Here is a 14,734-nt window from a genome sequence, read left to right on the forward strand (position 1 = left end):
CTCCCAACCAGCTGGTGCTTCAAGAGGGCAGCTACTATTTTTATGTATCTTTCTTTGTGTCTCCAGACACAATCCAATTCGTTCCAAATATATTCAGGGAGCACCTGCCGTGCTCCCGTGCCCTGTGCGGGGTGTTGAGGATTTATGGCGGAGCCCACACTTGAAGCTCCGGGCAGGGCTCTGTCACCAAGCTGCCATGTGACCTCAGGTGAGTTAGGACATCGTCTCTCTAGGAGGTTCCTCATTGGCAGTGGGTGATTTCTGAAGCTCCTCCCGGTGACTGATTCTGGAAATTCTCTGCCTGCTGCTACCTTGCCTGCTCACCAAGGCGTCGACAGGGTCAGGAGCCTGGGGTGGGGTGAGGACGGTCAGGGGAGCGGATGCTTCCCAAGACCTCCCTGCCCAAGGGTCCTCCTGCCACAGCCCCTTCCCCCCCTCCCCCGCCCCTGCCCCGTTCACAGGCACACCCTGTCCTCTGCCTGCCTTTCCTGCGTCACCTCTCACACATGCTCACTGGTTGTATGGGCTCTAGTCACAATGGTCTTTTCAGATTTTTTAAAAGTTTATTTGGGGGGGGGGCGCAGAGAGAAAGGGAGAGAGAGAGAATCCCAAGTAGGATCCGTGCTGTCAGCACAGAGCCTGACGTGGGGCTCAAACCCACCAACCGGGAGATTCTGACCTGAGCTGAAGTCAACACGCTTAACTGACTGAGCCACCCAGGCACCCCGTCTTTTCAGATTTTGTTCTCTCCACAAGCCTTCTTGTCTCAGAGCCTTTGCACATGCTGTTCCTCTGGCTGGACACCCTTCCCTTAAGTCCTCATCTTGTTGATGTCTCTTGATTCTTTAGTGCTTAGCTCAAATGGGGCTTCTGCAGAAGCATCTCAGGCTCCTGAGGGACAGCCACTCCCGAGTGACACGCCTTTAGGGCACCCTGCGTTTTTTCTTAGCTTTTGTACACAATAATGTAACCACGTAATCAGTTGTTTAACCTCTGTTTAGTTCTGTCCTTAGGCCTGGGTGAGAGGAATCCTTGCCCGGCTGTGGATCCTCCTCTTTAGAAGGTTCTACTCTTGACCCCCTTTCTCTCTCCCCACAGGATGAGGAATCTGTGGGACCCCTTGGAGCCCAGGCCCTTCCCTTTGGGCCCTGCTCCCGATATGCAAGACCCCAGAATTCCCTGCCCGAGTGGCCCCAGGCCCATTCCCTTAAGGGTGGACCATACGCGGGTGGCCACAGGACAGCAGGAGCCAGCTCTTCTCGTGCCAACACACCGGGCACAGAACTCAGAAGAGTCACAGAAGTTTACATTGGAACCTGGTCATTAGGTCATTATGAACGTGTATTTACCAAAGTAGGAGAATAGAACATATTTTTATTTAACAGTTATATCTTGATTTGTAACTTTACAATATTTCGATGCATGGGGTGAGGCCTCCGTTTGTACTCTTGTCCCGGCCCTGCTGGCATGTGAGGTGGGCTTGGGTCGGCCACCGGGCCAGGTGCTCCACCAGAGCGGTGGCGTGGGTGGCACCCCCGCCCCAGCGCACAGTGCCCGGCGCGGAGGAGCAGACAATAAATATTGGCTGTGAGAAACTGAGACGATCCGGGTGAGATGCTTGGCGTGGCGCAAATGTCAATAAATATCAGTTCCTATTGTTTGTCGAAGAAATGAACCGTAGCTGGGGAGGGGGGTGGAGGGTGGGGCGAGACCCACAAACTGAGGTGGTTTGTGTATGAGGAGGGAGAGGGCATTGCTGCCCCTGGGGCTCACGCTCCCTTTCCAGAGGCTGTACCCCCCCCCTTCCCCCAACCCTGCAGGCCTCTCCCAGCTCTTTATGACCAGGTGGGCGCCAGGTAGGCGTGCCGGGCGGCCAGGGCGCTGAGAGGGGCTGGGGATCCGTTGCCAGTGCTAATTCCCCCTCCCCCAGCTGGGGCGGGTTTCCCCTCTGCCCTGAGGGTCTCCCAAGGCCCAGACAGAGCCTACCTTCATTTCTTTGGCTTTCCCCGTAAGCCCACGATGGGGTTTGGAGGAGAGGGATAGCTTGGAGGAAAGGGCCTCCTGGGAGGCTGTGCTGTGCTGCGAGAGGAGCCTGAGCTGGGCAGTCCGACCCATCACCCCCACGGGACCCTGAACAAGTCACTTTGCCTCTGCCTCGGTTTCTTCATTTGTACAACGGGACTGTGTGTGGAAACGGTGCATAGCAGGTGGCCAGCTCAGGGTATGCGCTTAGCGAATATGGAGAACCCTTGCTCAGAACACGAGTGGATCAGGGAGGGCAGAGGCCTGGATCAGGGAAGCAGATGAAAATGGCCCACAGTCAGCCACTGAGAGTCAGGCAGGAGCTGCGCCTGAGGCAAGGCAGGGCAGCGGGGAAGGAAGGAAGGTGTATGTTGCTGCTTCATGACCCACACAGGGCCGGGGCCCCACAGGGAGGGCGTCCTTGAAGGCCTGACCAGGTGCAGGCCTGAAAAAGCTGAGAAGCCCCTCACCCCAAGTCCTCCCCTGGGGCATGGCCCATCTGGGAAATCAAACTCACCCCCCACAATTCTCTCTCTCTCTCTCTCTCTCTCTCTCTCTCTCACACACACACACACACACACACACACACAGTAGGTGTCTATGTAATAAAGAACCAAACCCAACGAAGCCCCAAACAAGACAGGCCAGGGCGGTGGGTGAGGGGAGGGTGGGGTGCGGGGGGAATCACATTTTGCAAACTGCCCACCAGGGGTCACCATACTGCACCCAGCGGCGCAGATTTCACATCCGCCTGCGGACCGATGGGAAGCGGCGGGTCTCACAGATAAGAGTTTGGCCAAGCGGCCTCCAACCGTCCAGCTTCTCTGGTGGGACCCCTGTCGCGGTCCCCAGTCCCAGGTCCGCAGCGCCAGCGTCGGGGGTGAGGGTGGGGTCGGCTGTCAGTGCGGCCGGAAGATGTCTGAACACCGCTGCAGGATGAGCTCCACCACCTGACTCTGGAACACCATGGTCATGGGCATGCTGGTTTCCTCAGCCTCGGGCCGCAGCAGCGTGGGCCCGAACACTATGGCCACGCTCTGCACCGACATGCGGTTCTGATCGCCGTGCTCGATCACCCTGCAGGGGGGGAGTGGGGTGGGGACGGAGGCCATCAGGGCCCAGAGCTGGAGGGGGCGCGGGGGGGGGGGGTCCGCCAGCACCTGCCTCCCCATTCCCGCGCGGCTGTCCGGCTCACCGGCACAGGTGCTGGAAGAGCAGCCGCAGCGTGTCGTGGTTGGGGGCGGGCAGAGAGCGCACCAGGTCGCGCACACGGCGGCCGCGCTGGGCCTGGTCCGGCAGCTCTAGGGAAGGGAGGGTCGGCTCGGCCAGGGGAACGGAGGGGCTGAGTCCCAGTGGGGAGAGTGGGGGCGGGGTCCAGCCAAGGGGGTGCCCGAGGCAGGCCGGCCCCACCCCCACCCCGTCCCCCCCACCTCCCCCAGGCGCTCACTGATGGCCTCGATGAACTGGCGGAAGTGCGAGAAGGGAAAGAGGGGCTCCGGCAGCTCTCGAAAGAAGAGCTTCAGGGCGCCGGTGATCACGTGGACGTCCTCCCAGCGCCCGTCCTCCAGGTCCAGGCGCTCATCTGCCACACGGCGATGGGGAAAGGAAGGTTGGGGCGGGGGGGGGGGGGAGGAAGAGGCGGTTAGCACCCCTTTGCGCCTTCAGGCCCTGGGGTCGGGGACGGAGGACGGGCCTCACCGTGGTCCACCTTATAGCGCAGCTTCTGGATGGTGGCCAGGTTTCCACTGATGCGGTACAGGCCGTCGATGTCCAGCCCTGGGGCAGACGGAGGCGCTGACCTCGGGTTTGGTGGGATGGGTCTAAAGCTCCCGCTATGGCTCCTACCCAGGGGCTCCCGTTCTCCCTCCGCCGCCCTGCGCCCGCCCAGGGCTCTCCGCCAAGCGGCCCCGGAGGGAGGCCTCCGGGCGCCGCGCGTACCCCGGGCCTCGACGGTGCGGATGCACTGCTGTACGAAGCGCGGCACCGAGCTCCTCTCGCGTTCACACAGCGCGGCCAGCGCGCAGCCGAACACCTGGTCTGGGGGAGAGGCCCGTGAGCGCTGCCCGGCCCCCCAGCCGCCCGCGCCGCGCTCGCCGGCTCCCTCCCGTACCTTTGATGTAGCCCTTCTCCCGCAGCGACTGCAGCGTGGGCCGCCTCAGCAGGAACTTGCGGAGCTTGTGCCGGACCTTGCTCAGGTCGCTCTCCGCGGTGGCTGCGCCTGGGCATGGGCATGCGGGGCCGAGTCGCTCGGTGGCGCCCGAGTCGCTCGGTGGCGCCGGGACTGGCCGGGTGGGTCGTCCCCTGTTCCACCCCACCCCCGCCCCCAGGAGACGCCCTCCGCCCCCCACCCCCACCACCGCGCACCTGCAGTGGGCCGCGCCTCACCCTCCAGCCAGCTTCCCAGGCGCTCCCTGGACCCGAAGTCCGCGTTGCTGCTCTCGCTTTCCTCCTCCGGGGGCAGGTCTGCGGACTGGAATCACGGGGCCTCAGATTGGCAGAGCCCGGTGCCAGCTGGAAGTCCATCTGGGCTGGGGCGGGGACCCCGACGCCCCTCCCAGCGGCTCTGGTGACTCCCAGGCAGAGTGCCCTGTTGTTCCCTTCCCCAGTTAACCTCCCCTGACCTCCTTCCACCAGGGGAATCTCAGAAACTTCACCTCCCTTGGCTGCTTGGAAGCCCTTCAGCTGTTGGAGACAGTTATCCTGTTCTCTCCCACTCTTTCTTATCCTGGCCCCCGTTTCCCGTATTTTCCTAGCTCCTCTGTGCACACTCCACTAGGTTAGCATTCCTCAGTATGTGGCTCCTGGTTCTGAATTTGCAGTTCCAGCTGAGGCCTCCGCACTGCCCACAACTGCACCAGCATCACCGCCCTAGATCTGGATTCCTACCTCTAGTAATACAGCCAAATTCTGTACCCCCCTGCTGGCTCCTAGGGAAACGAGGGTCAAAAGGCCCCAGGTTGTTCCCAGGTGAATAGCTGTCAGAGGAGGTCTGTCCTAACTCTATGTAATTAATTTTTTGAACCTAAAAAAATAGTCGACTCTTCTTTAACTTTAAAATTTTAATAGCTTAAAATTTTATCTTGTGGTTTTAGCCTGTCGTTCTAGTACAGAGGCTCTTTCTTGGATACTTACTTTTCTTCCAGCCTCCCTTGAAACAGGACATTCCTCTAGGCTGTGTCTCCACCCCTAGGAGAACCCTCCTGCAGGGCCAACCCCTGCAACCCCACAGGCTGGATTTGCCTACTTATGAGAGACTATTTCTTCGGCGGCCCATCTGCAGGGAGGGACATTTATCCTCAGATGCCCGACCCACAGTGGGCCCAGCTGCTCTGTGTAATGGCCGACCCACCAGCCCCAGAGGCCCCCGGGCTCTGCTTACCAGCTCCTGGATGCCCTCGCCGATGGCCTTGTGCCAGGTGCTGATAATGGCCTCTGAGTCGTGCTGGATCAGGTACTCTGAGCCATCTCGGCTCCGTAGCTGGAGAGACACAAGTCACTCAGTCATCTCTGGTTCCCTGGGTCTACCCCGGAGCAAGGCCTTAGCAGGGGGAGGGGGAGGGGCAGAGAAATGGTGGAGATGATCTGTCCTTGTCCCCAGGAACTGAAGGCATAATAGAGCAAGGGCCTCACCCTGGGGGCCGAGGCATTCCACTTTGGAATGCCTTATGCAGTATGTGACAGCGTATCTGTTACAGATGGGCAGACCAGGGGCCTCTCAAAACAACATCCATTCATATCTGAAAGTTTCATACGGAAGGAAAGGCTATATTGTACGTATACGTAGCAACAGATTTCACAAAACGTTCATCCTGTTGAATGCACAGGCAAGCTGAGCTGCCCCAAACCAGCTGTTTTTGGAGGACTATTACTGAAGTTTCCTGTGGCTCTGGAGTGACAAGGAAGACTGGCTGTGAAAATTTGCCGGGCCCAACTACCTTGGCCATGATATAGAATCTGGGGCTGTCTCTTGAGAAAAATCCTAGAGGAGCCTGCAGGCCAGCCCTGGATGGAGGGAGGATGGCCACCTGCGGCCAAGAAGCAGAAGCAGGGGGCTCCTCCGCTTCCGTTCAAGACTGTCAGCCTTTCCAACAGCTTGAATAACTTCCACAAGTACCATCTGCCTTCCAGTTCTTGCCAGAAAAGACAGCTCAGAAACATTTATTCAGAAGCTTTCATCAAAAGCCAAGTCAGAGGGACGACATTTATAGAGCACTGGTTGAAGGACGTCCCTTTAGGTCAGGGAAGGGACATGCACAGCAAAGTGACGTTCTCCGGTCTGGCACCCGTGACAGACATTGCTAATTGGTCACAGCACTTGACGCTGCTAAACCTGGAGAAGGCTCCAGACGGACTGACTGAGCAGAGTAGCTCATGAGATCAAACTGGTTTTCCAAGCCTGCTCTGTGGATAACACTGGTTCTAGAACTGCATGAAGCTTGGTGAAGACTACATACTCAAGTGCCTTGCAGAACTGCATTTTCTGAGCTGAATGGTGAGGTTATGCTCGTGGCTTTTCTCATGTTACCTGAAGCAGCTAAACTAGAATGGAGCTCCACACTAAAAATTGCTTCGGGAGCTAAGGGTTAGGGGGAGCACCTGGGTGGCTCAGTTGGTTAAGTGTCTGACTCTTGATCTCTGCTCAGGTCACGATCTCACAGTTTGTGAGTTCGAGCCCCGCGTCGGAGCTCTGTGCTGACAGCTCGGAGCCTGTGATTCTCTCTCTCCCTCTCCCTTTCCCTCTGCCTCTTCCCCACTCACACACATGTGCACGCTCTCTCTCTCTCCAAATAAATAAATTAAATTAAAAAAAAAAAAAAAGAGCCGGGGCGCCTGGGCGGCTCAGTCACTTGCACGTCCAACTTCAGCTCAGGTCATGATCTCGCGGTTCATGATTCGAGCCCTGCATCGGGCTTGCTGCTATCACCCTGTCAGCTCAGGGCCCACTTCAGATCCTCTGTCCTCCCCCCACCCACCTCTCCCCCACTCTCTCTCTCTTGAAAATTAAATAAAACATTAAAAAAAAGAGCTAAGGGTTAGGAAAGAGCTTTGATTTCCCTCAAAATTGGGGAAAGACCCCTCCCTCATCAATAAGAACTATGTAACTGATTTTTTTTTTTTTTTTAGCAACAACCTAGCACCTGTACATCAGCTGCCTCCTGATGCCTCTCCACACTGACCCCTTCCTCTGACTTGTTGTGGCTGGTGCTGGCTTTTCAGTGGATTTTACCAGCTCACCACACGTGTTCTTGTTGTGAGCTGCCTCAGAACTTTTGGGGATGGAGGTGAGGGTAAAGGTAGTTTCAAAGCAAGACCACATGTGGGCAGTGGAATGTGTGGTACCATAAGGGTCCTTGCCTGGGCCCCACGTGGCCTCTGCTTCCTGCTAGGGGAGCCTGGGAAACTGGGGACCCAACTTATTCACTGAGGACCCAGTTCAGCTGGAAGCTGGGCTCTGATCAGCGTGTTTAAGTGAGTAGTGGGGGACAGCGAATCTCCTGTCTAGGATGAGGGCCGCCTTTCTAGGCATGAGTTTCATTCCACAGAGACCCCTGCTTCTCAACAGCGTTTTGGGGCCAAGAACTTGAACCCAGTTCCTGGAGAGGGAACTGCAGAATCCATGATGCCAGAAACGCTGTGGGCGGATGCCCGGGGTGGGGGCAACTTTGGCTTTGAGCCCTGAGAATTCCAGTCCCACTCTCCCCAGGTCCCCCTTCTTGAGGCTTGCCTAATGAGGGTCTCAAGCCATCAGTAAGCCCCTTCTCCTTCTCCCAACCCCTATCACTCACCTCCAGCACATTCTTCCTGCTAGATTTGTCTTTGGGGGCCCAGGAGAGAGAGGCCCCCCTCAGATCCACTGTGTACTCAGGCGTGGAGAGCTTGGGAGGCTGCCTCTGTGGGAGAGGGGAGAAGGATTGGGGGGAGCACAGTTACCAGGAGCCCTCAGCTCAGACAGGCCTGCCAGGGCTCCTGGCTCCAGGGACAGGATAGGGAAAGCGGGCCCAGGGGTTCCTAGAACCTAGGGATCCTGGACTGGCTGGTCCTTTGCTGCCTGCTCACCCAGGAGGAAAGGAGAAAGGAGCACAGCTCTCATCCCCAGGAGCAGGTGTGCCCAGTCCCCAGTCTGCCTGCCCACCAGGCTGGGGAGGCCACCCTCAAGGACTGCTCCCCATGCCCAGGGTGGCTGGAAGCACTTGTCGTGGGCTGAATCTGCTGTCGTCACCCCCTGCCAAGGCCCAGCTCCGCTGGCACTCATATTCCACTGTCTCAGACCTAGCCTTAGACAAGCCAGATCAGGTAAAGAGCCACAGGAATCAGAAGCAGATGGGATGGTCTCTGTCCCGGGGCCTGGGCCTTACCAGGCCGCCTGCAGCTGAGGCCTTGGAGTCCTTGAAGAAAGTCAGGATGCCACCCTCCAGCACCGTCCAGGAGGCACTCCAGTGCTTCTTCCTAGGTGGGGGTGGGGAAGTGGGGGGTAGCCAAGCTTGCACTGGGCCCTGGGCTGAGGCCCCCTTCCACCCACAGGAGCGGGGCACAGAGCTTAAGAACACAGCTCAGCTTGGGGTACCCAACCGTGAGGGCTGGACTCCCAGTTCTAACACGTGGTGGCCAAGGGACCCTGGGGAAGTCACTATCTCTCAGTGCCTCAGTGTGTCCTCACGGGACCTCTTAGAAAGTTGCTATGAAGATTAACAAGAGCCTGGCATATGGAACTGACTCTTCATCTCGGGGCTGTGAGTTCGAGCCCCACATTTGCTGTAGAGATTGCTTATATAAATAAACTTAAAAAAAAAAAATAAAAGCCTCGATATGGGATGTGCTCAGTAAATGTCATCTTAATTAAGGCCCGCCCTGCCCTAGTCTGAACGCAGACAGGCTCTCACCGGAGCCGCTTTCCTTTGTCCACCGTCTTGGTGCGATGCAGCACACCGGCCTTGTCCAGGGTCTTGATCTTAGAAAGACAAAGGGAAAGAGGATGGGGTTAAGGGGCTGAGCCACAGGGCAGGCAGGGGCTAGTCTCCCCAACAGCCGGCAACTCCTTCCAGGCGGGGCCTGAGTCATCACTGACCCCTTTCTGCTGCTGCTGCTGGTGGGGTGCCTGCTCCCACCCCAGCAGGAGAGATTTCCTCCCGGCTCCCAACCTCACCCAAACCTGGGCCCAGGATAACCCAGATCCAGGTTCATTCAGCTCAGGCTAGTGCTGGGGCCTATGGAGGTGACATGCCCGACCCCGCCCCAGGCCCCACGACCTCCAGGAAGCCCCGATTTCTTCTGCTAGGACCTACATGCTCTTTCCTTTACCTTCTCCTCAGGGGGGCTGGCCTGGGCTGGGGTCTCACTGTTCTGGCTGGATTTGCAGATGCTTCGAGGGGCAGGGACAGGAACCTGGGGAGTAAAACAGTGTCAGGTATAATGCCCTCCCTTCTCCCTAGGACTCTCGCTTTCCCAGTTAGTTACCTGGGGCAGCTCCCACTGAACCGAGTCGTCATCTGGGTTGTAGAAGTAGGGCTTCCCGCGTTCGTCCTCCAGCCTCATCCACTGTGGGGAGAGGGATGGTCAGGGCTCCAAGCCCGGCTCATGGGAGGGGAGGAAAAGTTTCCCAATATAGCCCCCAGGAGTCCGGAGGGTCAGGTGCAGAAGACGGTGGGGGGGGGGCGGTTCTTGGAGCTTGCTCAGGAGCTGCAGTTCATGATGTTAAGGGGAGCTCCTGGTGAGGAAGAGCTGAAGAAGTGACCCAGGGGCTGTCTGCGCCCATCTGCCCGCTGCCCCTACCTGCTCCTGGGTGAAGTGGTTGGTGTAGAGCGTCTGCCCCTCGGGGCTCACGTGGCAAGACCAGCCGGGGGGCGTGGCCAAGGGAGAGGCGGACCGTGGCTCACTGAAAGAGCCCACGGGGGAATAGTCCTCCTCGGGGTAACTGGTCAGCGACTCGGGGTAGTCCGTCTCAGGGGTAGGGGGCTGCAGGGTACAGAAAACGGAGTCAGAGGGTCTCAGAGCCAGTACAGACCCCTGGCCCCGCCCCCTCAGGCCAGGCCACGTCCCCTCACCAGCAGTCTGGGGGCTGCGGGGAGCAGGAGGTGGGGTCTAAGACCCTCAGAGCTACTCCGCCCTGGCCCCGCCCCCTCCCTTATCCAGGGGTCCCTTAAAGCCCCTTAAAGCCACCCGCCCATCCCGGCCAGGCCCCGCCCCCTCCCTCATTCTCGGGCGTCGTGGGCAGCAAGGGGCGGGGGGCAGAGGCCCAAAGAGACCCCGCCCACCCCGGCCAGGCCCCGCCCCCTCACCCTCTGGTCCCTGGGGCTGAGCGGGCTCAGTCCCGGCTGCATCTCCAGGTCGTCCTCGGGCTCGTCGTCGGGCTCGTCCTCCCAGACGGCCTCGCCCGTCAGCGGGTTGTAGAAGAACACCCTGCGGCTCTCCTCATCCCAGTACTGGCCCCAGTCTGTCTCGAGGCTCTCGCGGCTGCCCACCGAGGTCGGGGAGGTGGCCGGGCTGGAGGCGCCCTCAGCAGCCTCGAAGGGCGACTCCCAGGTGGTCACGCCCGTGTCCGGGTTGTAGTAGTAGGGGCGCCCGGTGCCCGCGTCCGTGTGCGTCTCCCACGCCTGGGGGCGGGGGGCCGCGGTGGCGCCGGGCGAAGTGGCCGGAGGCTGCCGCTCTACGTTCGCGTACACGGGCTCCGAGGGGTCGTCCACCTGTGGGAGGAGGGAGGGGACGTGACCTTCAGGGCATCTCCGGAGTCAGACAGTCCCGATTCGGCCACTTGCCATCTGGGTGACCTTTGGCAAGTCAGAGCGCACCCCCTCCCCACCCCGCCGCGTCTGTTCCGCCGGCTGCCGGTCCGGTCCGGAAATTGTAGTGAAGAGAGAATGAGGAAATATTCTTTTTTTTTTTTTTATGTTTTTATTTATTTTTGAAGGAGAGAGACCATGAGCGGGGGAGGAACAGAGAGAGGGGGAGACACAGAATCCGAAGCAGGCTCCAGGCTCGGAGCTGTCAGCACAGAGTCCGACGCGGGGCTCGAACTCACTAACCTGAGATCATGACCTGAGCCGAAGTCGGCCGCTTAACCGACTGAGCCACCCAGGCGCCCCAAGAATGAGGAAATATTCTTGAAAGTGCATTGTAAAGTATGCATTGTAAAGTATGAGGTGTCCCAGAGGCCTAGGGCAGTTACATTATTTATTAACAATAATAAAATATCGATAACAGTTCTCCCGGCTGTGCGCTCAGTGTGCACTAGACCCGGGCGGGGAGGGGAGCGCGAATCAACCGGTTGGGCAGGAATAGAGACATGGCCTCAGACCCATTCCTTTTCCTCTCCCATTCAGGTCACACAGGGGCAGGGCCCTGCTGCATTCTACAGCCCCCTCCCCTTCTTCCTTCCTGGCCCAGAAAGATCCGGGACTGGAATCAGTACTGCCTCTGGATCTGAGACTGGAACTTCCTGAATGTGGGTTTTGCAGTCCTCGGAACCAATTGCAGAGAAGGGAAAGAGAGGGGAGAGCCAGATGGGAGGGAGGAAGGAGGAGCAAAGAAAGGTGAGGCCCTCTTCCCCCTCCAAAGAAAAGTGAGGTGGGCTGGAAACTCCCTTCACACAGAATGTAAGTCAGGGCATGCTTAACACCCTTACCGCTCTCTGCCACCTGCAGGGCAAAGTCTGTCCCACCTGCCTGCCTTCCGTCTGATTTCCTGCCATTCCTGGCCCTTTGCCTTGAACTTTACGCTCCAGTAGCCCTAGTATGCAGTTGCAGGAGGTCCCACCCTCTCTCCTGTGTCTTTTATCACAGCCTGCCTAGGCCCATCCCTGCCCCTTTCTCACCTGGAGGACTCAGGACTCAGCTCAGGTGTCAGGTTCAAGGCCCTTCCTGAGCTTCCTCTCGTGTGCCCACCACAGCCTAGCACCCTCAGCCCACCGGAGAGATAGATAGCCACATTATCAAACCCCAGTCCGCAGAGTAGCACGAGATTAATACTGTTTTCTAAGAACATATAATGCTATGAGGGAAATGCAGATTTCGACACGGTAAACAGCAGATAGTTCCAGTTATGTGTTTTCAGAAACCCTCCAAAATGCTAACAGAGGTTATCTCTGGGCAGTGTAATTATAGGGATTGGGTTTGTTTTTATTTGTTTCTTTAAACTTTTCTCTTTTCTTCTTTAAGCTTTTCTCAAAATTTTGTATAATAACCAACCCCCCCCCACCCCCGCTCCTTTTCTAATCACAGAAGTTCCTCTGTTGCTGTGATGCCTTCACTGAACTGTAAACTCCCCAAGAGGGGAAGCAAGTCCTGTCAAGGTGGCTTCTCCCCAGGCCTTAGGTAGGTGCCTAAAAATCCATTCATTTGTCCCACGAAGGTTCACCTGTTCCGTGCAGGCCCTGTCCTAGGCACTGGGAATGCAGCAGTGAACAAACGGACCCAAATCCCTATTGAGCAGCTCGGGTAAATGGCCGGGGAGTGGGGAGGGAGCCGAGCAGGGTTCTGAGTGAAATGCACAGCACGTCAGGGATGATTACTGCTAACGAGGAGATAGTGTTGCAGTCTGAGAGCACCCGGTGGCAGGTCCCAGGCACGGAGGGAGGAGGAAGAGTTGGATACATCAGTTTCTCACTCCTCTCCCTCACCCCAGAAGCCCTTGTGTGGCTGAGACAGGACCCTCCACCCCACTTCTCCTTTCGCTGTGCCCACTGCAGCCCTCCTGGGCAACCTGGATTCCACCCACACCCGCCCACTGACCCTCCCCCCACACACAAAAGGCATCTTCCTATCGCTGTACTTTTGCTCCAGTCGGTCCCCCAGCCTAGAACATTCCCTGCCTACCCAAATCCTGCTCCTCTGCTGGTCCCCAGCTCCAAACATCCTGGAGAGCCGGGCTCCATTTACGGCCTGGTGGCGTTCTGCTCTGCTGGCCAGTTCATCGTCCACCTGTCTGCCTACCTCCTCTGACCCCAAAAGGCAGGAGGTTTTTGAGAGCAGGATCCAGGATGATGTAACCCTCCTCAGTCACCCTCTAGCAGGCAGCCCGCTGCCCTGAAGCACACAGCCGATCCACCAAGGATACTTACTGCTAGAGTACCCGGGTCAATTCCATGCTACATTTCACAGCAGACAACAAACACACATATCCGACACTACAGGAGAGACGGGAGTTAGCTTTGAGCAGGGACTTTCTGGGAACGAGGGCTCGGCACAGGAGCCAGGAGACTCCTTGGGAGGACTAGACGCACCTCCTACCCACCCCAGCTGGACCCACTGAGGCTGGAGGGTCATATGGGGGGTGGGTGAGCTAAGGAAGGAGCCAGGCTCTTTGGACTGGGGATTTCCACTGGCAGGCTGCTAGACTTGGCTGTGTGTCCTCGGGGAGTCCCGGGCTGGTCAGGTTGATGGGGATCTTGCACAAGGAACAGCCCTAGCAGGTAGAGGAGATACAGGGGTAGATGTGTAGGCCCCCAGCACGACAGGGCTGTCACAAGGAAGGGAAGATACAGAATCACCTTGTGGGGCTCTGGACTGCAGATCAGAGGCCTGGTGGGAGCAGAGGGCAGGGTTCCTTGGAAGGAAGCACATTCTAAGGATTGGGGCTGCTTCAGGGGGTAGTTAAGGGGCCTTCACTGGAGGTGAGCAGTTAGGGGTACTGCAGCCCTGAGGCCCCTTCAAACTCTAGAACTCTCTGCAGAACCCTCACAGTGCTAAGATAGAGGCATTTTCCTCTCCTGGCAGAGCCACAGCCAGGATCAGACTGGAAGCCAGGTGGGGCCAGTCTCTCCGTGCCCTCTGGCCTTCAAGGGGAGGCTCGCCCAGGTTAGAGCAGGGCCCGGCGCCCCCCTGCCCACAGCTCCTGGAGGCCCAGACGACACCCCGTCGCAGCCCATCAACAGACCCTGACTAGGGCACCAACAGCTCTTGAGGCCCAGACCCCAATCATGACAGAGACACGTATGTTTTCCAAGTAGGAAAGGGGAAGTGATCTCCCACCTCAGGCCCAAGGACAGAGCTAAGAGGCGCCCTGGCTCTCACCACACCCAGCTGCCCGGCCCCCCAGCACCCCGTTTCCAGTTCCCTCCCCTCCCCGCAAACAGGTGGCAGGCCTGCCCCTCTTCCCCTCTTCCACCGATCACCGATGACCGATCACCAGGTCTCAGCGCCCCTCCACAGCCCCTCTCAGACCGGCAAGGCCTTGGAAAAGGAAAGAGGCAAGAAGGGAGGAGTCCCCCCAAATCTGGGAGATGTCCTGCCCCCAAACCCAGCTCACCCAGCTCCTAACAGGCCAGACGCCCTCAGCCCTCCCCATCAGAGGCCAAGCTTGCCCCCAAACGCCACGGTCCCCTACCTGTCCCCGCAGGGCCCGACTCTGCCTCCTGGTCAGCTTGGCAATCATGTCCACCATCCTGTCCCCACTGAGCTGCTGGGACAGAGCCCTGGGAAGGCTTTAGGGGTGGAGCCAAGGGGCACAACCCCAGGGCTGGCACGGGGCAAGGGGGAAACAAGAAGTTGCTTTGAGATGGCGGGAGGCTGAGCCTCCAGCCCATTTCCTGTCAGGGCTGCGGAAGTGCTAGCCTGAGACAGAGACTGCCTGAGAAAGGGTGGGGTGGGGGAAAGGGGGTGGTGTCTCAGGTCTGGGGTATTTTTATGTGTCCAGGGACACACCGGCCTTCCTGCGCTATGCTCTGATGACTGGCAAGTTCTGAGTCCCAGGCCAGATACAGTCGTGGGGCAGGGTGGCA

General features: G+C 58.5%; 1 protein-coding gene across 8 annotated transcripts in view; it reads right to left on the reverse strand.

The window, feature by feature from the left end:
- Positions 1–1,354: 1,354 nt before the first annotated feature.
- The window catches only part of ARHGAP27 (Rho GTPase activating protein 27), a 34,501-nt gene continuing 21,121 nt past the window's right edge, over positions 1,355–14,734 (reverse strand). For 2 of the 8 annotated variants that reach the window (XM_047093468.1, XM_047093467.1), the window contains 14 exons: positions 10,299–10,703; positions 9,793–9,975; positions 9,478–9,558; positions 9,322–9,405; positions 8,904–8,971; positions 8,379–8,469; positions 7,809–7,913; positions 5,402–5,500; positions 4,387–4,492; positions 4,133–4,240; positions 3,721–4,059; positions 3,470–3,604; positions 3,218–3,323; positions 1,355–3,099 (listed from right to left, as the gene is read on the reverse strand). In XM_047093468.1, coding sequence (XP_046949424.1) covers positions 2,922–3,099; positions 3,218–3,323; positions 3,470–3,604; positions 3,721–4,059; positions 4,133–4,240; positions 4,387–4,492; positions 5,402–5,500; positions 7,809–7,913; positions 8,379–8,469; positions 8,904–8,971; positions 9,322–9,405; positions 9,478–9,558; positions 9,793–9,975; positions 10,299–10,703 — 2,088 coding nt within the window. In that variant the 3' untranslated portion in view covers positions 1,355–2,921. Of the gene's footprint in view, positions 3,100–3,217; positions 3,324–3,469; positions 3,605–3,720; positions 4,060–4,132; positions 4,241–4,386; positions 4,493–5,401; positions 5,501–7,808; positions 7,914–8,378; positions 8,470–8,903; positions 8,972–9,321; positions 9,406–9,477; positions 9,559–9,792; positions 9,976–10,298; positions 10,704–14,340; positions 14,517–14,734 lie in introns of those variants that run through there. The other 6 variants (XM_047093471.1, XM_047093465.1, XM_047093470.1 and 3 more) reach the window with 6 other exon arrangements.

Source organism: Lynx rufus, unplaced genomic scaffold (assembly GCF_022079265.1).
Source record: "Lynx rufus isolate CCGP_SWC_20201006 ecotype Redwood Valley unplaced genomic scaffold, mLynRuf1.p SCAF_34, whole genome shotgun sequence".
NCBI classification, from domain to species: domain Eukaryota; kingdom Metazoa; phylum Chordata; class Mammalia; order Carnivora; family Felidae; genus Lynx; species Lynx rufus.